This window comes from Mobula birostris, chromosome X, assembly GCF_030028105.1.
Source record: "Mobula birostris isolate sMobBir1 chromosome X, sMobBir1.hap1, whole genome shotgun sequence".
In the NCBI taxonomy this organism is placed as follows: Eukaryota; Metazoa; Chordata; class Chondrichthyes; order Myliobatiformes; family Myliobatidae; genus Mobula; species Mobula birostris.
Window position 1 is genome coordinate 46,509,927 of NC_092402.1, and position 23,466 is coordinate 46,533,392.

Sequence of the window (23,466 nt, forward strand, 5' to 3'; positions counted from 1 at the left end):
AGAGGTCCAGGTACAATCTCTGGAAAGACATCTCATGTGTGATGTGTCAATTTTGGACCAAACTTGAATCAATGAGGGATGCTTGACAGCTCTGGCAGGGCTTGAATGCTAGCACCTCCTACAAAGTGAAATCAAGCAACATCAGAGACAGGACTTCGCTCCCAGATGAGCTCAATGCTCACTTTAACCATTAAACTATGGACGCACCATCCCGAACTCCCCCAGTCCCCGATAACCCTGAGACTTCTAATTCTGAGGCCAACATGAGAGCATGCTTTTGGAGTCCACTGAAAGCATCTGGCCCAGACAGGGTACCTGGCCAAGTACTAAAGACCTGTGCTGATCAACTGCTGGAGTGTTCACTGAGATCTTTAACCTCTCGCTTTGGCAGTCTGAGACACCTACCTGCTTCAAGCAGGCTTCGCTATACCAGTGCCTATGGGGAAAGTGGTGACCTGCCTCAATGACTATCATCCAGCAGCACTTGTATCCACTGTGATGAAGTGCTTTGAGAAGTTGGTGATGAAACACATCAACTCCTGCCTGAAAAGTGACTTAGATCTGCTCCAGTTTGCCTACCGTCACAAAAGGTCAACAGCAGATGGCATTTCATTGGCTTTTGACTCAACCCTAGAACATCTGGACAGCTAAGAAGCATACATCAGGATACTCTTTGTTGACTACAGCTCGGCATTCAATACTATCGTCCTCTCAAGACTAATAAGCTTCAAGACCTTTGGCCTCAATACCTCCTTATGCAACTGAGTTCTCAATTTGCTCACTTGCAGACCCCAATCAGTTTGAATTGGCAAAAACACAATCCTCCACAACCTCCATCAGCACAGGTGCACCACAAGGCAGTGTGCTTGGCTCCCTGCTCTACTCGACTTACACCTATGATGGTGTGGCTAAGCACAGCTCCAATGCCATATTTAAGTTTGCTGAAGACACCACTGTCATTGGCTGAATCAAAGGTGGTGATAAATCAGGATATAGGAGGGAGATTGAAAATCTGGCTGAGCGATGGCATAACAACAGCCTCTTACTCAATGTCAGCAAGACCAAGGAGCTGATTATTGACTTTAGGAGGAGGAAACCAGAGATTACAAAGTATTGGCATATCATCTGAAACTTTGATAAAATTTTGTTGATGTGTGGTGTCCTTGAACAGAAAAGCCTACAAAAAGTAGTGAATATGGCCTAGTCCATCACGGGTAAAGCCCTCCCCACCTCTGAGCACATCTACGTGGAGCACTGTCACAGGAAAGAAGCATCCATCATCAAGGACCCCCACCATCCAGGCCGTGCTCTCCTCTCACTGCTGCCATCAGGAAGAAGATACAGGAGCCTCAGGACCTACACCACCAGTTTGAGGAACAATTATCAGCCCTCAACCATCCTGCTCTTGAACCAGGGGGAATAACCATATAACCATATAGCCATATAACAATTACAGCACGGAAACAGGCCATCTTGGCCCTTCTAGTCCGTGCTGAAAGCTTACTCTCACCTAGTCCCACCGACCTGCACTCAGCCCATAACCCTCCATTCCTTTCCTGTCCATATAACTTCACTCATCTTCACTCATCCCATCACTGAACTGTTCCCACAACCTATGGACTCATATTCAAGGACACTTCTCATGTTTGATATTTATTGTGTATTTATTAATTATTATTAATATTATTTTTTTTCTTCCTTTTTGTATTTGCACAGTTTGTTGTCTTGTGCACATTGGTTGTTTGTCTGTCCTGTTGGGTGTGGTCCTTCATTGATTCTATTGTGTACTGCGAATGCCCAGAAGAAAATGAATCTCAGGACTGTATATGGTGACATATATGTACTTTGATAATAAATTTACTTTAACCTTTGAACCTTGAGCATGGTTTGTAAATTGACTGCTTGCCTAACTAAATCCAGATTAACTCATTCACCACTGAAGCTCCCGACTAAATATCACAAGTGCTTGTGTGAACTGAGTCACAGGGACATAAGAGCTTAACAAAAGGAAAAAAAAATGAATTTTATGTCTGCTGAATGCACCATCAATCTACAGGCCATGATACTTAGGGACTTGGGCTATATTATTGTATTTTTTTGTATCTGTATGTTTTTCTGCTAAGATAATTGTATGTGCTATCTGTGCTGTGTGCTGTGTGTGACTGTTGGTTCTGTGCTTTACACCTTGGCCCCAGAGGAATGCTGTTTGTTTGGCTGTTTTCACATGTATGGTTGAATGACAAACTTGAACTTGCTGTACCAGTGCTGATCTATCATCTCTGTGCTACATCCCTGCACTAATCTCACATACCTTGATTCCCTTAACATCTTGAAATCAAAGGATCTTTACCTTGAATGTACTCAGAGACCTGCCCTTCTTCAGTAAAGGTTTACAAAGATTCACTATCCACTGAGTGAGAAATTTCTTCCCAGCTTCGTCTTCCCTTTAGTTTGAGATCTGATGCCTGGTTACATGGAGTCCAGCCAAGGGAAAACATCAAATTCTCATCTGCCTTGTCAAATCCTTTAACAATGGTGGCCACACAGCGCTTGCAAAGGAAAGTGACTTGACAGACGTGAAGAGAGTTCGTCAACAGGAAATGCTGGAGGATATTTAGGCTGCTGTGCAATAGAAATTGATAAGGAAGATAGCTGTGAGGGCTGGTGTATTTAAAGTCATAGAACAATACAACACAGATATACTGTAGGCACTTCACCTAGCAGATTCATGACAATCACAGTGTGCACCCAGCTAGTTCCAGATTCCCGTGTTCGACCCATATCCCTCTAAGTCCCATTCCTCCATGTATCTGTCCAAATGTTTCTTAAATGATACTATCAAACCTGCCTCAACCACTTCCTGTGGCAGCTCATTCCATGTTCTCACCATCCTCGGCATGAAAAAGTTGCTCCTCAGATCACTTTTAAATCTTTTCCCTCTCACCTTAAACCAATTCCCTTTAGTTTTGTACTCCCCTACCCTGGGGAAAAGACTGTAACCATCCACTCATAATTTTAAACATCTCTATAACATCTGTTATTCTCCTATGTTGTAAGGAATAATGACGTAGCCTAACCAACCTCTCCCTATAATTCAGGCCCTCTATTCCTGACAACATTCTCATAAATCTTCTCTGTAGAAGAAGTGTTGATGGTCAAAAAAGTTGGCTGAAGGACCCATTTATGTGCTGTATGCTTCTGGTTCTAATTCACACCATTGGTTTTGTTAACTTACCCATCATTCGTAAACAATCCAAAACATATGAGCTTCCTAGATAATTACTTCCATTTAACTTGGCAGGAGATCCCACAACACACACCAAATCCTTCAGGAAATCAGCAGGTCGGGCAGTGTCTATGCAGGAAATTGAACAGCCAATATTTTGAGCTGAAACCCTGATGCTGCCTGAGCTGCTGAGTTCTTGTTCTTGGGTTGCTTGTGGTGCTCAAGATTTCCTGCATCTGTAGAATCTCTTGTGTCTCCAGGATGCCACAAGGTATTTCTCAAGAGTGTAAACAAAGTAACGAAGATGTGATACCAAGCCTCACGTAGATAATCAGAATGTGAATCAGAATCAAATTTATTATTACTGACATATCTTATGAAATTTGTTGTTTTGCAGCAGCAGTAATGTGCAATACATTGAAATCACTATGCTACAATAAGAAATATAAAAAATAAGTAGTGCAAAAAGAAAGCAAAATAATGAGGTTGGGTTCATGGACTGTTCAGAAATCTGATGGCAGAGGGAAGAAGTCGTTTCTAAAACACAGGGTATCCGTCTTCAGACTCCTATACCTCCTCCCAGATGATAGTAATGAGAATAGGGTATGTCCTGGATGGTGAGGGTTCTTTGTGATGGATGCCGCCTTCTTGAGGTATATCCTTTTGAAGATGTCCTTCATGGTGGAGAGGCTAGTGCCTACAATGGAGCTGGCTGGGTTTGCAACCCTCTACAGGCTTTAACACTCCTGTGCATTTGCACCTCTTTCATCAAAGGCATGGTCAAACGGGTAGGCTTTGTGTTTTCTGAAGAAGGAAAGCGAGTTGAGGTGGACTGGGGATGGAAGGACAGATAGAGTGTTTGGGTATCTGGAGCCACGCTGGCCAGTATCAGGGTGACGGAAATGGGATGGCAAGTGACCAGAACCAGAATGCAAAAATATCAAAAAAGGTGCAGAGATGGAGAAATGTACAGAGGTGAGACCAAAAACAAGGCAAAGACAAGAATAAACCAAGCAATTTCCAGTAAGCAGGTGTGGACAATTGGCAGTGGTGATTATATTAATCACTTCTAGTATAGCGCTCATAAGTATATTTTAGTGGGGTTGCTTCTGGGGCTAATATTTTATCCTTACCTAGACTAATAGCAATTTAAGGTTGATTAGAGCTTTTCAAATGCTTATCTGCTACTATCACTAATGAATTTCTTGACAATAGTATGAATATTCTAGTAAATAATACTAAATTTGAAATGTATCATACAATTATTAATTTTAAATGACACAGTTGCGTTTTCCTGCTGTATATGGAAAAGAAGTTCGGAATATGCAGGAATTCAAGAAGTGCACACACCTTCATAAATTATAGGGTTGGAGTGTGGACTCAGAGACATGATTTGTCTCACCTGGGATCTCTGCAGTTTACACATGAATCTCTTATTTAAAAAAAAATCTCCTGAGCAGAATTATTCAAAACAAGACCAATGGCACCTTTAAAGATTCAACAGTTCCAATATGGTTTGTTCTAAATTTGTCCAAGGGAAAATCAAGAAGCTACAAGGCATGAATTCACACACAAAACCACGGATCCTCCAATGAACTAACATATTCCCCATAATGCCAATGTTACCAGCAACCAGCTACCAGGTTGGGATAATGAGTACCAGGAGTGGAACATGTCACAACCACAGATTCGGCAGCGCAGCAGATACAGCAATTGTGCTCGTGAATGTGCACATGCCGGCTAATTATTATGTCATTGTGATAGTATTTAACCCTATTCATTCCGTCATAGTATTTGTTGAGACACAGCAATGCTTTGCCTGAGCATTCCGCCTTGCCTGAGAAATTGGGCTGTCAAATAGCAGTATTCATTTTATTCTTAGTTGTTCAGCTGCAGTGTAGGCTTCGTTTTCCATTTGAGAGTTTTAGTTAATGGCCCTGTTTGGCCTAGTGTTTGTTGTTTACTTTTCCCTTTAACATTGTTCGCATTGAAGTCTGTGATCTATCGACCCGCTTCAGTGTCTCTCACTCCGCACTTGGGCCATATCCGAACCAGGTGACAACAAGTCTCAACCACCCAAAGATGGACCCAGCGGAGGGAGAGCAGTTGACCTTCGCCATGAGATTCATTAGTCAGAGTGATTCATTGAGGCAACAATGTTCCATTGGAATTCCTATGTATGAACTCTTCTTCTGTCTCCAGGGTGACAGAAGGAACTTGCCAAGTAATGGACTCAACAAAGTTTGAACAGTGATATGTTGACATTGGTGGCTCGAGGAGAGGGTGCCTTCTGTTCTCAGTGCATGTCCTGATTCTACATTCCGAGAGTCCCGAGTCTACATACCGAGCTTCTCTAGTCTACATTGAGTTTCTCCGGTATCCATTCCAAGCTTTTCAAGTCACAAGTACCCAGGTTCCCAGCTCTGTGGTCCCGTGACTCAGGTCTGCATAACAAATGAGCGCTTCAAGCAAGCTTTTCAATTGATTCAACAAATCATCATTCAAGTCAATCGTGTAAATTCTGGAAGAGCCCTACTCCAAAAGCTGATCCCTGGCTGGAGTGTGCAAATACATAAGTAAAGTAAGTCAAGAGTAGTTTTAACCTCTTGATGAAAGTCATGGTACAGACTGGGAAAATTGAACTTTCATGTAGCAAATTAAACAGATCTACAGAGAACCAGCTAGCTTAGCGATGAAAGAAACCTGTTTATGCTGTCTTGATCTGTAAAATTGAGAGCATATCCTAATTGCCTCTGGAAAAATTGTGAAAAATAAAACACTGAGCAAGATTTGAAAAGGTTCCTTCTTTAAGTTTCAAGATTCATGTTGTCAAGGTTTCCCAAGGACTTTTCTCTATGTTCTCAGGGTTTTCTTTTTCCGATCATTTCCAAGGCTTATTTGATGTGTTTAGGGTTTTGCAATGTCCTCCCCACCTCTAGGACTCCCAAGCCTCCCCCTCAGCCCCGCCCGAGGTTTCTTGATCTCTCAGTCTGTTGGGGTTCCCAGGCTCCTCAGGATTCCCCGGGAGAGAGAAACCAGGGAATTGTAGACCGGTAAGCCTGACATCGGTGGTGGGGAAAATGCTAGAGTCAGTTATCAAAGGTGTGATAACAGCACATTTGGAAAGCTGTGAAATCATCGGACAAAGTCAGCATGGATTTGTGAAAGGAAAATCATGTCTGACGAACTTCATTGAATTTTTTGAGGATGTAACTAGTTGAGTGGATAGGGGAGAACCAGTGGATGTGGTATATTTGAATTTTCAAAAGGCTTTTGACAAGGTCCCACACAGGAGATTAGTGTGCAAACTTAAAGCACATGGTATTGGGGGTATGGTATTGATGTGGATTGGTTGGCAGACAGGAAGCAAAGAGTGAGAATAAATGGGACCTTTTCAGAATGGCAGGCAGTGATTAGTGGGGTACCGCAAGGCTCAGTGCTGGGACCCCAGTTGTTTACAATATATATTAATGACTTAGACGAAGGAATTAAATGCAGCATCTCCAAGTTTGCGGATGACATGAAGCTGGGCGGCAGTGTTAGCTGTGAGGAGGATGCTAAGAGGATGCAGGATGACTTGGATAGGTTAGGTGAGTGGGCAAATTCATGGCAGATGCAATTTAATGTGGATAAATGTGAGGTTATCCACTTTGGTGGCAAGAACAGGAAAACAGATTATTATCTGAATGGTGGCCGATTAGGAAAAGGGGAGGTGCAATGAGACCTGGGTGTCATTATACACCAGTCATTGAAAGTGGGCATGCAGGTACAGCAGGCGGTGAAAAAGGCGAATGGTATGCTGGCATTCATAGCAAGAGGATTTGAGTACAGGAGCAGGGAGGTACTACTGCAGTTGTACAAGGCCTTGGTGAGACCACACCTGGAGTATTGTGTGCAGTTTTGGTCCCCTAATCTGAGGAAAGACATTCTTGCCATAGAGGGAGTACAAAGAAGGTTCACCAGATTGATTCCTGGGATGGCAGGACTTTCATATGATGAAAGACTGGATCGACTAGGCTTATACTCTCTGGAATTTAGAAGATTGAGGGGGATCTGATTGAAACGTATAAAATTCTAAAGGGATTGGACAGGCTAGATGCAGGAAGTTTGTTCCCGATGTTGGGGAAGTCCAGAACGAGGGGTCACAGTTTGAGGATAAAGGGGAAGCCTCTTAGGACCGAGATGAAGAAAAACTTCTTCACACAGAGAGTGGTGAATCTGTGGAATTCTCTGCCACAGGAAACAGTTGAGGCCAGTTGATTGGCTATACTTAAGAGGAAGTTAGATATGGCCCTTGTGGCTAAAGGGATCGGGGGTATGGAGATAAGGCAGGTACAGGGTTCTAAGTTGGATGATCAGCCATGATCGTACTGAATGGTGGTGCGGGCTGGAAGGGCCGAATGGCGTACTCCTGCACCTATTTTCTATGTTTCTATGTTTCTATGTCTCTCAGTCTGTTGGGGTCCCAGGCCCCTCAGGATCCCCGGTCTCTCAGTCTGTTGGGGTTCCCAGGCCCCTCAGGATCCCCGGTCTCTCAGTCTGTTGGGGTTCCCAGGCCCCTCAGGATCCCCGGTCTCCCAGTCTGTTGGGGTTCCCAGGCCCCTCAGGATCCCCGGTCTCCCAGTCTGTTGGGGTTCCCAGGCCCCTCAGGATCCCCGGTCTCTCAGTCTATTGGAGTTCCCAGGCCCCTCAGGATCCCCGGTCTCCCAGTCTGTTGGGGTTCCCAGGCCCCTCAGGATCCCCGGTCTCTCAGTCTGTTGAGGTTCCCTGGCCTTCAGTCCACTGACATCTACAAGGAGCACTACCACCAGAAAGTAGCATCCATCATCAAGAACAGCACCAGGTTCAGTTATTACCCTACAATCATCAGTCTTCTGAACCAGAATGGATAACTTCACTCACCTCAGCTTTAAATTGACTCCACAACCTACAGACTCGCTTTCAAGGAGTCTACAACTCATGTTCCCACTATTACAAATTTTATTTGCACGACTTGTCTGTTTTTGCACTTCGGTTGTTTGCCAGTCTTTGTTTATGGTTTGAACAAGTACGTAAGGAGAAGTCAGTTCCACTGCATAAGTTTTAGAAACCGAGAACATGGATTTAAGATGACTGGCAAAGAAACAGTTGATGACAGAAAGTATTATTTTTTTACAGAGTTATGATCTAGAATGTACCTTCATGTTATCAGATAGAAGTAGGTTCAACAGTAACTTCCAAAAGTTAATTAAAGTACTCCAGAGAGAGAGGAAAAAATAAGACAGTGTAGATCTTTGGTAAAAGAGCGTGGGACTAATTGGATGGTTTTATCAATGAGACTGCCTCTTCCCCCATCCTATGAGCCGTTTGTTTTTTGCTCCTTTCATCCAGGCCCAGATCTGACAACAACCGCCATGCTGACTTGGCTGGGAAACCTCTGCAGCCGATCTCCACAGGGAACAACCATGCCTGCCATCCCTTGTCTTTACACTCCTGCATTAAGGGCTGGTACTTCAAGGCCTTTCTCTCGTGGGCCTCTTCCCATCCCTCCTCCCACGGCACAGTCAGCTCAACCAGAATTATTTTCCTGTCTTCGGTTGACCACAGTACAATGTCCGGGCATAGGGTTGTGTGCACCACATCCAGGAACTGCAGCCTCCTTCACACATCGACCCTCATCTCCCAGGACCTGGCTATTAGCAGCAGATTGGGCTTTGGTTGTTTGGTTACGAAATGCCTAGCTCCCTCTTTGATGAAGGTGATGGCCTTCCTCAAATCTGTGCCAGCCGTCCTCTTCTTGCATCTCTCTCACTCTAGTGTGTCAGCAAGAGCCAGAAGCACCTTATCATGGCGCCACCTATACCGTCCTTGAGTTAGAGCTGTTTTACACCCGGACAGTATATGAGCCAGTGTCCCCTTTTGACCACAGAGCTTACAGTTCGGGTCCTCTCTCATCCCCCATGTGTATAGATGTAATGGTGAAGGAAGGGTGTCATACACAGATCGCAAGAGGAAGGAAATACGGAAGGGTTCCAGTCTCCATAACTCTGCCCACGAGATCTTGCACTTAGGCAGATCCCATTTTGTCCAGGCACCCTGGGACCCTTGTTCCATTGCCTTTGACATCTGCTTCTCTTCCTCACGGATCCGTACTTCTGCCTGTACCATGTCTCGCCTGTTCCTTATGCTTGCGTTTCCCCACTGCTGAAAGTGAACTCAGCCAAGGCCTTGCCGCCCGATGCAGGGGTTGCCGATGATATATCCCATCTTCAGAGAACACACTGCCTGCTCCACAGCTGCACTGGCGCCCACTTGCGCCCAGATCTGGTTGTAACACCTGCTTGCTTTACCAAGACGTCATTGGAATCTCTCAAGCTTAATAATGTCTTTCTTATAATGAATCAATCCCAAGCCCTTTGACTTTGGAAGAACTTTGTAATTGGTTATCTAGTTAAGCAGATAAGGGAGAAAGATGATTTGGTGGATGAGATGTGATGGGTGCCGGTGGTTTTTTTGGTAAGCATATACACTGGTATCTATTAGTAGGCTTAATGGCTTCTTTCTGCACCTTCACTTCAATGTGAAAGACATTGATGTCCTTGCAAAATAAATTTACTGCATAATTAAAGACAGTATAGTGATTGATTCAAGGACAAGTTAAAGGCCCTGATTTCAATCATAATTAAAACAATTTGAAATAATGGGCTGTGATCATCTTTCTATTGATATTAAGTAAGGGGACTTGGGGACCTACTGTATTTTCTGAGCTGCTGGCCTAGTAGTGACATCACTGCTTACAGGGCAAAAGCGAATAATGAACTCCAAGGGCTGATGACAACTTTATCAGTTTGACTGAGCGAACATTAAAAAAAACTCCATTGCAATTTCCACAAATTCACTAAAATTCAATGTATTGTAATTATCCTAATACAACCTTAATTCTCTCGGAATGAATTTACCTTGATCCTGTCAGAGAAACATCACCTCTATTGGCATAATTATCCAAGTAAACATTCCCTCGAGACATTGATTCCTTTAGTATGCCAACATACTGAAGGGTTGAGGGAACTTGTTTTTATTGACTTGGCTAAAGCTTTTGACTCATTCAGTCCAATATTAATTGTCAAATTGTCATGTCGGCTTGGGATTAGCAAAGATTTTATTGTTAGTTGTTGACTTGTTTTCTCAATCATCGACTTTTATTGAAATTAGGCAGAGAGGCCACTCTCATTTTGTTCAAGCAGGGCTATCCAATCTGTCCAATTTTGTTTAATTGTACTATGGGTATTTTATTATGTTCATTCGAACAAAATGAGAAGAGTTATTTTTTATTATTGTCCCCAATGTCATTTGGTCTCTGGAACAGAGTTGTATGACCCATTTACGTAGTATAGTGACTTGAAATGCAGAAGCAATGAGTGCAAAAAGTTGGTAGGTATACAAGTTATGGGTTCTAACAGCAATGTTATTACTTCTAACAATGAAAACCTCAACTAGACGGACAAAGTGACAATTAGGCAATCAGTCAGAGTAAAATGTTTTAAATATGACATCTTGTCCTCAAGTCTATTTTCATATTTCAAGCTCTCTGGATTTCTATTGCCTGCCAGCTATGCTGTAAAGTGCTTTGACCATGTAGGTTATAGGATGCCAATTGCAACTTTGGGTATAAATAGGATATGTACGGTACAAGGTATTGGAACTTAGCATCAACCATTATAATCACTGATTATTAATTAAACCTCTGCTCTGTAGCCATTCAAAGAAGACAACCAGAAGTTTTACTTGCCCTTTTTCAGGGTTCAAGAACTGGAGAATCTGACACAGATTTTGAATGAGCAAGTCTGTCCCAATCCCAATATTCCAGCAATAAACACACTTTTCCTCAATGTGTTTCCACAAAAGAATTAATTACTTTATCCTTTCACTAATGAGAACAAGGCCATGGAAACAGTCAGGTAGCATCAAAGAGAAGCAGAGTTAATATTTCAACCTGGAGTCTATTTCTCTTCCCACAGCTGCTACCTGAACTGCCATATATTTCTAGTACATTTGCCCTCCCCTACAAATCACCACAGTCTCTCTATTATAGGAAACTACAGGGGTTCTCTGTAGGTCCTCGGCTCCTCTTATCCAATCAGAACACAGCTAATTTGTACACACACCTGCCTCTGCTCCACATCCCTTCATGGCTTTTGTGGACAGTGTCTGATTTAAAGCTGGAAAGTTCTAGCATCAGTTGCTATTGTTGCTAACTGTGTGCAGAAATGAGTCTAGATAGAAGGCTGAGGGGGTGACCTCATAGGGAGCTTTAACATAGTCAAGAAATTGTATAGGATAGCTTAGGAAATGGTCCTTCCCCTTTGTGGGTTGAAAACAGGTTACAAGTGCAGTGTAGTCTCAAATTAGTCTAATAAGGCTGGCACAGTAGTGTAGCGGTTAGCATAACACGATTACAGTGCCAGTAACCTTGGTTCAATTCTGCTGCTGCCTGTAAGAAGTTTGTATGGTCTCCCCATAAATGGCATGTGTTTCCTCTGGGTGCTCCAGTTTCCTCCCATATTCCAAAGACATAGGGGTTAGTAGGTTAATTGGTTACATAGGTATTGGACGGTGTGGGGTCATTGGGCCAAAAAGGCCTGTTACCATACCATATCTCTAAATAAAAATAAAGACAAGAGAGTTCTCATTTCAAGGTATAGTTCAAAGTGGAACTTGCTTCCACACCACCATTAGATTAGATTAGATTCAACTTTATTGTCATTGTGCCGAGTACAGATACAAAGCCAATGAAATGCATGTAGCATCTGACCAGAAATGCAAAGAATAGTGTTATTTACAATATAACTGTGAATAAAAAGTAAGTGCTACAGCACACAAATATAAAAGTACTGAGACAGTCCAATATGGGTGCAATACTGCTTAGCGCTGTGATGTGAGGTTCAGCAGGGTCACAGCCTCAGGGAAGAAACTCTTCCTGTGCCTGCTGGTGCAGGAGTGGAGGCTCCTGTCGCGCCCACTGGATGGGAGGAGAGTAAAAAGTCCATGGTTAGGGTGAGATGCATCCCTGATAATGCTTTTTGCCCTGCCCAGGCAGCGGTTATGGTAGATGTTCTCAATGGTGGGCAATTGGGTGTCGATACTACCAGATTTCAGAAGTATTCTACTCAGAACTATAGATAACAGCAATACTTTCACAGCTCTCTCTGTAAATTAGGATGTTGTCACTTGCTAAGTGACTGTGATATACCATATTCTGGAATATTGAACTGTGTAATTACATTCGGTGGCTGGAAGTGTCAGTTATTCAGTTGGCAGACATATTTGAACCTATGAAAAGGGGCAGAAGTCGGGCATTCAGCCCTTCAATTCTGCCCCAGCATTCAATGTGATTGTGGCTAATCTGCCCCAAGTCTCATCTCTTTTTCTATGCCAGCTCTCTATAGGCTTCAATTCCTTGATCTTTCAGGGGTGGCACGGTAGTGTAGCAGCTAGTATAACACTTGGCAGCAGCAGCGATTGAAAGGGCAAGGTTCAGTTACTGCCGCTGTCTGTAAGAAGTTTTGTACATTCTTCCCGTGACTGCATGGGTTTCCTCTGGGTGCTCTGGTTTCCTCCCACATTCCAAAAGATGTATGGGCTAGGGTGAATAAGTTAAGGGCATGCTATGTTGGTGCCAGGAGCATGGCAATACTTGTGAGTGTGATGGTATCGGGTTTGCTGACCGCAAAGATTCTAAACTCAAAACAAAGACCTTAAGCCCTTTCGGTTATAAATACCCACTATTTGAGTGGTGAGTCCCTCCTCCCTACCAAGGAGAAGATGCTTCCAGCTAACAAAGTAGTTTAAAACATAGTTCATTTATTTTCAGTGATACACATTTGAATCCACACCGCCTTAAAACACATTTAAAACTCACAGAGGATTTCTTTCTTAAACATTTATTTCCTAATCACAAACCATTTCTAAAACATAAAGTATTTCTTAAACCCAAAAGATAATCCAATAAACTAAAAAGACATACCATGATATGGACAAGCAAGTTGTCCATTGGAGAAACTAAAGCTAGAGGAATGGGTTCTGTTCACCACCATCTTCTTATCACTCTTCTTGATGTTTTTCAACCACTCCTAATAACCCTGAACTGCTCTATATATATATTTATACCCTTTTTCAAACACTTGGGTGAATTCACATGCATACGATATTTCCTCAGGTCCTTTCAACACAAAGTCTAAAAGCATTTTGGAGACATATTTCTTCAGCAACCTACCATTAATACTGTAAAGCCATGAAGATAACTCCCTTAAACAGAAACAACTTTCCAACTGTAAACACATTGTAATTATTGATATGCTAAATAATATTATCCATCTGTTCTGCAGGCTTTCTTGAACCAAGCAATTTAAGAGTCAGCTTGTCTGTTGAAACAACCTGAATGAAATGACCCATTGTCTTCTCCTGCATCTTGAGCAATAATAAAGCAGGTGTGCTGATATCAACCTTACTTCTCCCAGACAGATAATCTACTATCCACAAAGCTTGCTTGCAACATCAAGGTAATTAATGCTTTCCATTTGCATTTCAAAAACTGAAGACTGACTTCCCTTTATGACCAGAAGTTAAACAACTGTTAGTTGGAGGTTTACTTACATCTGTTTGTGATCTTACAAGTAACAGATGCTGTGTTTAGAAAGCAAGATTAACAAACAGCGAAGAAAGAGAAAGAGGCCTACTGGCCAAGGAGTGAATATCCATCACACTAGCGCCCCCAACACATCCTCGGATTGTATTGATTGTTAAAACAAATGCCATATTTCACTGTATGTTTTGATGTTTTGATGTACATGTGACAAATAAAGCTAATTCGTTTCTTACTTTAAAACTATATTACTTCAAACTTAATTACCCAACAATGATCTGGCCTCCAAAACCCTCCAGTCTAGGGAACTCAAGTGATTCACATCTATGTTTATGAATCTTTGTGCAAAGGAGAATTTAGTAGAAGAGCTTTGCCTGAAATGAAGCAACCAGATTGTCATTAGAAGCTATCTGGTTAACAAATGCTGGCACAAGAGAGTGCAGGTGCTGGAATCTGGAGCAACAAACAAGATGCTGGAGGAACTCAGTGGGTCAGACAGCATCATCTTAAAATATCACTATTTCCCTCAACAGAGGCTGCCTGGAGTTCTTCCAGCAATTCGTTTGTGGTTAACTGATGCAAATGAGGGAAATAGATTTGCTAACACCCATGCTATTTTGTATGTGATTCCAGATTCTATTTGACTCCCAGCTGCCATCTAAGTGGGCCAACAAAACACACAGTCCAAGGGCAATTAGAAATGGGTAACAAATAAACTAAAATGGCATACCATGATACAGACAAGTGTATGATGTGATCATGACCAATGAAGTGTGATATGGTTTATTGGTCATGACCACATCCTTGTAAGACTGGCTGTTCACAGGCAATTTTAAAAAGTTCAAAGTTCAAAGTAAACTTATTATCAAAGTACATACTGTGTATGTCACCATATACAACCTTGAGATTCATTTCTTGGCAGGCATTCACTGTGGAACAAAGAAGTATTATAGAATCAATGAACAACTACATACAAACAAAAACTAACGGCCAACCAATGTGCAAAAGAAGACAAACTGTGCAAATAATAAATATTAAATAGATAGAACTGAGAACATGAGTTGTAGAGTCCTTGAAAGTGAGTCCATAGGTTGTGGAATGTGTTCAGATTCAAGATGGGTGAAGTTATCCATGCTGATTCAGAAGTCTGATAGTTGAAGGGTAATAACTGTTCTTGAACTTGGTGGTGTGCGACATAAGGCTCTTGTACTGTACTTCCTTCCTGATGGCAGCAGCAAAAAGAGAGCATGGCCTGGATGGTGGGGGTCTTTGGTGATTGTTGTTGCTTAACACCGGAATCAAAAAATGTAAGACATTAAAGAGTTGGTTTTAGATGGAGAATGATTAAGCACTTATTGTTGAGACCAGTGAAAGAGGTTATGTGTGACAAATGGTTGGGGGAAAGGGGCAATAAGCTTACGTGTAATTGGAAACCATTGAGGATATCTTCTAAAGGCAGTGTCTCAAGAAGGGGCATCCATCATTAAAGACCCTAACCAACCAGGACATGCCCCCTTCACATCACTCTTATTACTGCCATCAAGAAGGAGACACAAGAGCCTGTGAATACACATTCAACGCTTGCAGAATAGGTCCGCACCCTCCACCATCTGATTTTGAACAGTCCATGAACCATGAACACTACCTCACCAATTTGCTCTTTTTTAGCACCATTTAATTATTAGTATATAAACTTCTTACTGTAACTTATAGTAAAATTATGTATTGTATTGCACTGTTAAGTAAGGGAGATCATAAGTTAAAAAAAAGATAACGGGAATGGAGCAAATGACCTCACTCCAAGAGCGCTCCCTGCAGAATCTGCGTATTGCACTGTACTGCTGCTACAAAACAACAATTTTCACGACATATTTCAGTGATAATAAACCTGATTCTGAGGTTAAAATTGCTGGAATGCCTCTGAACAAATTCCACCTGAGGAAAAGACAGCAATCAGCAGTGTTAGCTGTCTTTCTTCTCTTACTAATTCTTCCTGATCAACTTTTACATCATGCATTCAGTTTTCATTGCGTCTTTCCTGGATTCTGTTACAAGAAATCGGTTATATAATTAATCAAGTCTATTCTCCAGATCAAATAAATGTGATGTTGTACACAGTCCTGTAGACTGAGTTCTCTCAGCGTTAATATAAGCCTGTTTGCTGGATCTGATTTGAAAGTCTTCCTTTAGTCTTTTTTTAGGTGATCTATAGGATATTTAATTAGCAATATATACCACTCAACATTAATTGGTACAATATCAATTCAACATCGTCACCTTGTCATGGTGGAGAGGCTGGTGAGTTCCTGAGATTCTGAGAAGGATGATGTCTGTAGCTTAGCCATCTGGTGCTTAGCTCCTGGTAGGGTCACCCATGGCAGTGAGGTCAAGGGAGAGGTTCCAGACAAAGAACGATCCAACTAAGACCTCAACAGTGGAGCTGGTAGAAGATGACGGCACATCACAATGGCAGTGAAGGCAGAGGAAGTGGCCTTGCATTCTATACCACTGGACCCTAAGCCTGATCTGTCAAGGACCGTGTGGTGGTTGCCCATGCATCAGCCTCCCCACGTTAAACAAAGTCATAAGGGAATCCACCCTGACGTGCCAGTTATGTGGATCCCGGATTGGCCTCTACAGCCACCTGAAGACCCACCAATAGACAACCCCTTAGGAGAACATTTTACTTGACTTGAGAGATTATACTACTACTACAATATTTCTAAACAAGGAGAACATATAAAATAATCTTGGCTCCTTTGCCTGTTGCCGGCATGATCTCCAATTCATTTCACTGATTTCAAAGCACCCTACTTTGTGAATCATAAACACAAGAAATTCTACAGGTGCTGGAAATCCAGTGTAACACCCAGAAAATGCAGGAGGAGCTCAGCAGATCGGGTAGCATCTATAGAAGTGAATAAACAGTTGACATTTCGGGCTGAGACCCTTCAACAGGACTGAGGAGGAAGAAGGAAGATGCCAGAACAAAAAGGTATGAGAGGGGAGGGAGGACAAGCAAGAAGGTGATAGGTGAAGCCAGGCAGGTGAAAAAGGTAAAGGGCTGGAGAAGAAGAAATCTGATAGAAGAGGAGAGTGAACCATGGGAGAAAGGGAATAAGGAGGGTCACCAGGGGGAGGTGATAGGCAGGTGAGGAGAAGAGGTAAGAGGCCAGAGTGGGGAACGGAAGCAGAGGGAAGGAGGAAAAAAAATTACCAGAGGGAGAAATCATTGTTCATGCCATCAGCTTTGGAGGCTACCTAGACAGAATATGAGGTGTTGCTCTTCCACCCTGAGAGTGGCCTCATCGTGGCAAAAGAGGAATGATGTCGGAATGAAATGTCAGAATGGGAATGAGGTATGGATTAAAATGGTTGGCCACCAGGAAATTCCACTTTTGGTGGATAGAATGAAGGTGCTCGACGGGGTTATGGAAATCCTGACTTAAAATAGTCAGACTTCACACAAATTCTCTGAGGCTGTAACCTTGGAATAGGACTCAGATCTCTTCAGCAGGAAACAATGCAGGGATCACCCAATCAAAAGCATAAGAGCAAGTAATTGAGTATATTTAAAATAGAGGTTGATAGGTTCCTGGCTAATCAGGGCATCAAAGGTTACAGAGAGAAGGCAGGAGAATGGGGTTGAGAGAGATAATAGATTATCCAAGATGGAATGGATGGTGGAGCAGACTCGATGGGCTGAGTGTTCTAATTCTGCTCATATGTCTTATGGTTTTATGGTCTATTCATTGCACAATAAGGGAAATGACTAACGCTGGTCACTTTCAGAAATTTCTAACAAGATGGCAGCTGCTCTGCCAAAATTTCCACTTTGCAGCTTGTCTGAAAGCATGAGTAACTCATTTTTATGGTTTTGTTTGAATGCCATTGTTGTTGGCTGCTCATTACCTTTGTAATTGCCAAGACTTGTGCTTTCAGATAATGATGCAATGATCCTGTCTAATAGCCAAATATTCATGATATCCAGATACCTCTACACTTGAAACTTAATGCAAAATTGTGGCAGTGGAATGGAATCCTACTACATCACCAAGGATTGGTGGGATTTGCTGCAGAACATCACATTGTATCAAACCAGTTTCTGTGTGAAGTGGAGGGGTAACATTTAACCAAGTGAATTGCTCTAGTAGAAGCTAACATTTCTTTGATGGGCCAAATAGCCTCCTTCCTTACCCTCACAAGTCTATGGTTTCACAATTCCGATTTATTTTGGGAGTGGAGGCACATTTCATTTCACACCAGTTGCAAATCCATTTAAAAAAATCAAAATGAGGTAATTGTTTAAAATCTCAGTGCTCTATGGGCTGCTTTGATTTTAATCAAAGATAGTCCTCCTGCTGGGTTCAGTATTCTTTGAGTTAACTCAGAACATCTTGGGGAAATTTATTAATTTCATCATATGTGCAAAAAAATGGAGCTGTATTCTCTCTGTTCACAGTTTATGAGCCATGATAAACATTACACAATATTTTTCTCCCAATGAACGTCTCTGCTGACTAATAAGAGCTTGCAAAATAATGTTCCTTGAGCTATAACACTGGGAGTTCCTCAATAATCTCATTTATTCAGTTTCTGTGAAAATTTGAGAAGTAGCTCACCATTTGACAGAATTACACAGGAAAGACAAGAGAAACACAAAGACAGTAAGTCTCTGGAATTGAGAATGGTATTTGCAACCCTTGTCACAGAACTGTCTGTATATTTGTGTGTGTTTCGTGTGTTGGTGGGGTGGTCTTTTGTGACAATTGTAGAATTGGTGGGTACAGTACATTAAATAAATGGTAGGAAGCACCTGGAGATTCAGAACATGCTAACTATTAACAAGAGTCAAACAACTAACTACAGCATGTGCTTACAACACATTTGTATATTTACTACAGTGCGTGGGTGAGTGAAACAGAAATTGGAAAGGAAGGGAGTGGTGGATCTGTGTTCTTGGCAATTGAGTAGAATGAGGCTTTAGAATATGAATTTAGAAGAACATTGAAATATATAAGATTCTAAGGAGTCACGACAGGGGATGTTGTAATGTTTCCAATAATGGAAAAGTTTTGAAAGGAGGAGATAAGTTGTGAAATATGTGGAGCACTCATTTAAAATTGAAGTGGGTGAGAATTTCCTTTCACAGAGGGTGAGGAATTGCTGGAGTTCCCTGACCAGGAGAGTTGTGAGGCTAGATCATTGGATGATATTTGAAGAGAAGGCAAACATATTTTGAAAGACCTGGGAATTCAGGGTAATTAGAGAACTACAGCAAAACAAAAAAAAAACTGCTGAAAGAACTCAGTGAGTCGAGCAGCATCTGTGGAGGCAAAAAGATGGTTGAGTCCCTTTATCATGACCTAGGGTGACTTGCCTTCACATGACCCTAGGCCACGTTATGACACCTTAAATGCAAGGTGGTGTTGAGTGGTGTGATACACATGATATAATTCCCTGTTTTCCTGGACTTGGAGAATTACAAACCAGGGTTAACCTGAACAAAGGAAGGAACGGAAAGTCAGATTTAGTCATCTCCTGCATTCTAACTCGATGTGGATGATTCATCTGATATACAGTGGCATGCAAAAGTTTGGGCACCCCGGTCAAAATTTCTGTTACTGTGAATAGCTAAGTGAGTAAAAGATGAACTGATTTCCAAAAGGCATAAAGTTAAAGATGACACATTTCTTTAATATTCTAAGCAAAAAAAATTCTTATTTCCATCTTTTACAGTTTCAAAATAACAAAAAAGGAAAAGGGCCCAAAGCAAAAGTTTGGGCACCCTGCATGGTCAGTACTTAGTAACACCCCCTTTGGCAAGTATCACGGCTTGTAAACGCTTTTTGTAGCCAGCTAAAAGTCTTTCAATTCTTGTTTGGGGGATTTTTGCCCATTCTTCCTTGCAAAAGGCTTCTAGTTCTGTGAGATTCTTGGGCCGCCTTGCATGCACTGCTCTTTTGAAGTCTATCCACAGATTCTCGATGATGTTTAGGTCGGGGGACTGTGAGGGCCATGGCAAAACCTTCAGCTTGCGCCTCTTGAGGTCGTCCATTATGGATTTTGAGGTGTGTTCAGGTTCATTACCCTGTTGTAGAGGCTATCCTCTTCTCTTCTTCAGCTTTTTTACAGACGGTGTGATGTTTGCTTCCAGAATTTGCTGGTATTTAATTGAATTCATTCTTCCCTCTACCAGTAAATGTTCCCCCTGCCACTGGCTGCAACACAAGCCCAAAGCATGATCGATCCACCCCCGTGCTTATCAGTTGGAGAGGGGTTCATTATCCTGTTGTAGAAGCCATCCTCTTTTCCAAACATACCTTTGCTCATTGCGACCAAAAAGTTCTATTTTAACTTCCATCAGTCCACAGAACTTGTTTCCAAAGTGCACCAGGCTCGTTTAAATGTTCCTTTGAACCTTTTGAATAGAACTTTTTGGCTGCAATGAGCAAAGGTATGTTTGGAGAAAAAAGGGTGCAGAATTTCATGAAAAGAACCCCTCTCCAACTGTTAAGCACTGTTAAGCAACTGCTAACCGTTACACTACCCAGCAGCCAATGTATCGATTTTTGCAGTATTTCTTATACTGCAATAGTGACTACATTTCAAAACTATCTCAACAGGTGTACGGTGCTGAAGGATGATGTGACGCAGTGAAAGTGAGATATAATTGCTTTGTTTCTCTAATCAAATCTATCTGTTCTCTCAGTTAAGGATGTTTGGAAAAGCGATGCGGCAACTCATCAAGCAGATTGATTCTGGAGGAGATCTGATCCCAGCAACCAGTGTGTACGACTCGGAGAAGTTTAAACCCCTGTGCCTGGTCTGCAGGAGAACAGGAGGCCCCTTCTGGAGAAAGGCAAAGTACAGTTGCACTGAGTTCAATCTGAAGCAGATTCTGATTGACGATGACAGCTTACCCACAGGTGGGTTTCCTCTTGTTAAGTGTAAACTCATTGACTGCAAAGTTCTATCCCTGAGCCATCCATTCATAACTGGTGAAAACGTGGCACCCAATGTTACATCAGCACCAACTATCATGGCTCATCTACGGTCTCCAAGTTACAGTGGCTCCCAGATAAGCCTCACTTTAAAGCTCTTATTCTTGTTTACCAGTCTATCCAGAATTTCCTCCCCCCTTTTCTCTAACGTAGTATTTTCATGTTGATATGCTGTTACATATCTTGTCATGTTTTTGGATTAGACACGTGCAAACTTAAGCATCAGATCTGTACAGGGCTGCACGGTAGCGTCACGGTTAGCGTAACGCTATTGCAGAGCCAGCAACATGGGTTAAATTCCACTGCTGTCGTTAAGGGGTTTGCATGTTTTCCCCATTGACCATGTGGCTTTCCTCTGGGTGCTCTGGTTTCCTCCCACGGATGTGAGATAGATCCTGAGTTAATATTTAACTGCAGGGAATCCCAATTTATTTTCAACCCTTAGGCAGTTGAAGCTTCAGCCGTGACCCCTAACTCAACAATGACATTTGTGGAACCCGCAACTTTCATTTGTAGTTTGAAAGGCCATAACAATGTTTGGCAGGGACCTAATGAGCCAAATGGCATCCTTCTCTGTCAATGATAATGATTGGTAGAATGCGGCAGAGAAATATTGGACAGAGTGTTGTTCCAATGGGAATGGGAAGAGAGGCATGTGACGGGTGGGGTGGAAAGGTAGCCAGTAAAATCTAAAGGAAGGCCAATCCTAGGCCTTCCCGTTTTTCAGGAATGGGCTGTAAGATGGACAGACATTCTTTCTTGATCAGGGTAGTAACTTAAAGAGAAGAAAGATTGAAGATTAGTTTTATTAGTCACATGTACCTGTACATCAAAACGGCAAACCGTACAGTGAAGTGCATCATTTTGCATCAACGACCAACACAATCCATTGTGCTGGGGCAGTTCGCAAGTGTTACCATACTTCTGGTGCTAACATAGCATCAATTTTAGAAAATCAGGAGCCTGATCTGAAAGTCAATGAGGTAAATTGTCATGAGACTAAATTGAGTGGTAATTGCTCTTTGTGGGTTTGTGCTGGTCCGAGTTTATATGCGTGCAGGATAAGGGCCAGAGGGAGCAGAGAGCTGCTTTGTTTTATCCTTTTTAATGGTGGAGTTTGCAATAGATAAATTCACCTTCTTTTCCTCTCTTCTTTCTCCTCATGCCTCTCTCTTTCTCTCAGGTTCTTCCTTGCATGGTTTCAATGCTGCTTTGTCATCAGTGTTAGTGGGAAAGAGTATCCAGCCAGCAATTCTTCCTTTTACTGCTGAAACAAGATTCAGAAATGGACATTTCTTCATCTTTTCCACATGTTCATAGATGTTTTATTTATTTTCATGCAGTTCAGCAGAATGACATGTCATTCCAGTTCTCAAAGTCCTTAGAAAGGCCAATGAAAGGGGTGGCAATAGTCAATACTGAATCAGTGATTGGAAATGCTGAGATTACAGATGAAGTGTGCACAATCGTTCAGTTGGAAGGAACAAAACAAGTGTACATCAGTGTCTCAGACCTAACTGAGAGCTTGGAAAACAGGTAATGTACAGTAATAAGAATATAGTTAATATAGTCATTTTTGCCAATGTTGCTATAAAGATTATCAATTGTTTCTGAATTGTGGATAACTAAATATGATGGGTGGAAGATATGGCGCACTGTATCAGCCACATACCCATTACAGCCACAGTGTCATAGCTAACTACGTGGTGGCATAGCGGTTAATGCAATAGCTTTACAGTGCCAGCGATCATCGATCGGGGTTCAATTCCCACCACTGTCTGTAAGGAGTACATTCTCTCTGTGACCATGTGGGTTTCCTCTGGGTGTTCAGGTTTCCTCCCACATTCCAAAGGTGTACAGTTAGATTTATAGAATTTTGGGCACCCTATGTTGGTGCCAGAGGAGTGGCGACACTTGCGGGCTGTCCCCAGCATGTTCTTTGACTGTGTTGGCCGTTGACGCAAAATAACGCATTTTTCTGTACGCTTCAATGTTTCTATATATACGTGACAAATAAAGCAGATCTTTAACTAGTTACAGTGGCACGCTGGTTACAGAGCTAGTATCTGGAGTTGTTGACCTGGAGACAAATGTTTGACTCCCATCACATCAGCTCAGGAATTGAAGTTTAACTAATTAAGTGAAAATGGATTATAAATGATGGTGATTTTAAACTACAGCACTATAGTCAAAGTCAGGTGGAAATCTACCAACATTCCTGGTCCAATCTATTTGTCAGCACAAACGAAGATCAAATGGCTCTTAATTAAGACCATACGATACAAAAGCACAATTATGACATTTGGCCCACTGAGTCTGCTCCGCCATTTCATCATAGCTGATCCGTTTTCCCTCTCATCCCCAACCTCCCCATATCCCTTCATGCCCTGACCATCAAGAATCTATCGACCTCTGCCTTAAATATAAATAAAGACTTGGTCTCCACATCTGCCTGTGGGAAAGAATTCCACTGATTCGCTACTCACTGGCTAAAGAAATTCCTCCTCATCTCCATTCTGAAAGGATGCCCCTCTATTCTGAGGCTGTGTCCTCTGGTCTTAGACACTCCCACCATAGGAAGCATCCTCTCCACATCTACTCTCTCAAGGCCTTTC

The 23,466-nt window shown here is 42.1% G+C and overlaps 1 protein-coding gene across 6 annotated transcripts in view; it reads left to right on the forward strand.

The window, feature by feature from the left end:
- LOC140191400 (gasdermin-A3-like) overlaps window positions 1–23,466 on the forward strand; it is a 46,594-nt gene that overhangs the window by 4,222 nt on the left and 18,906 nt on the right. Inside the window, exons 1-4 of one of the 6 annotated variants that reach the window (XM_072248790.1) lie at window positions 5,791–5,807; window positions 13,591–13,764; window positions 20,560–20,776; window positions 22,195–22,387. In XM_072248790.1, coding sequence (XP_072104891.1) covers window positions 20,566–20,776; window positions 22,195–22,387 — 404 coding nt within the window. In that variant the 5' untranslated portion in view covers window positions 5,791–5,807; window positions 13,591–13,764; window positions 20,560–20,565. Of the gene's footprint in view, window positions 1–5,790; window positions 5,808–13,590; window positions 13,765–18,415; window positions 18,515–19,019; window positions 19,486–19,819; window positions 19,919–20,559; window positions 20,777–22,194; window positions 22,388–23,466 lie in introns of those variants that run through there. The other 5 variants (XM_072248791.1, XM_072248789.1, XM_072248793.1 and 2 more) reach the window with 5 other exon arrangements.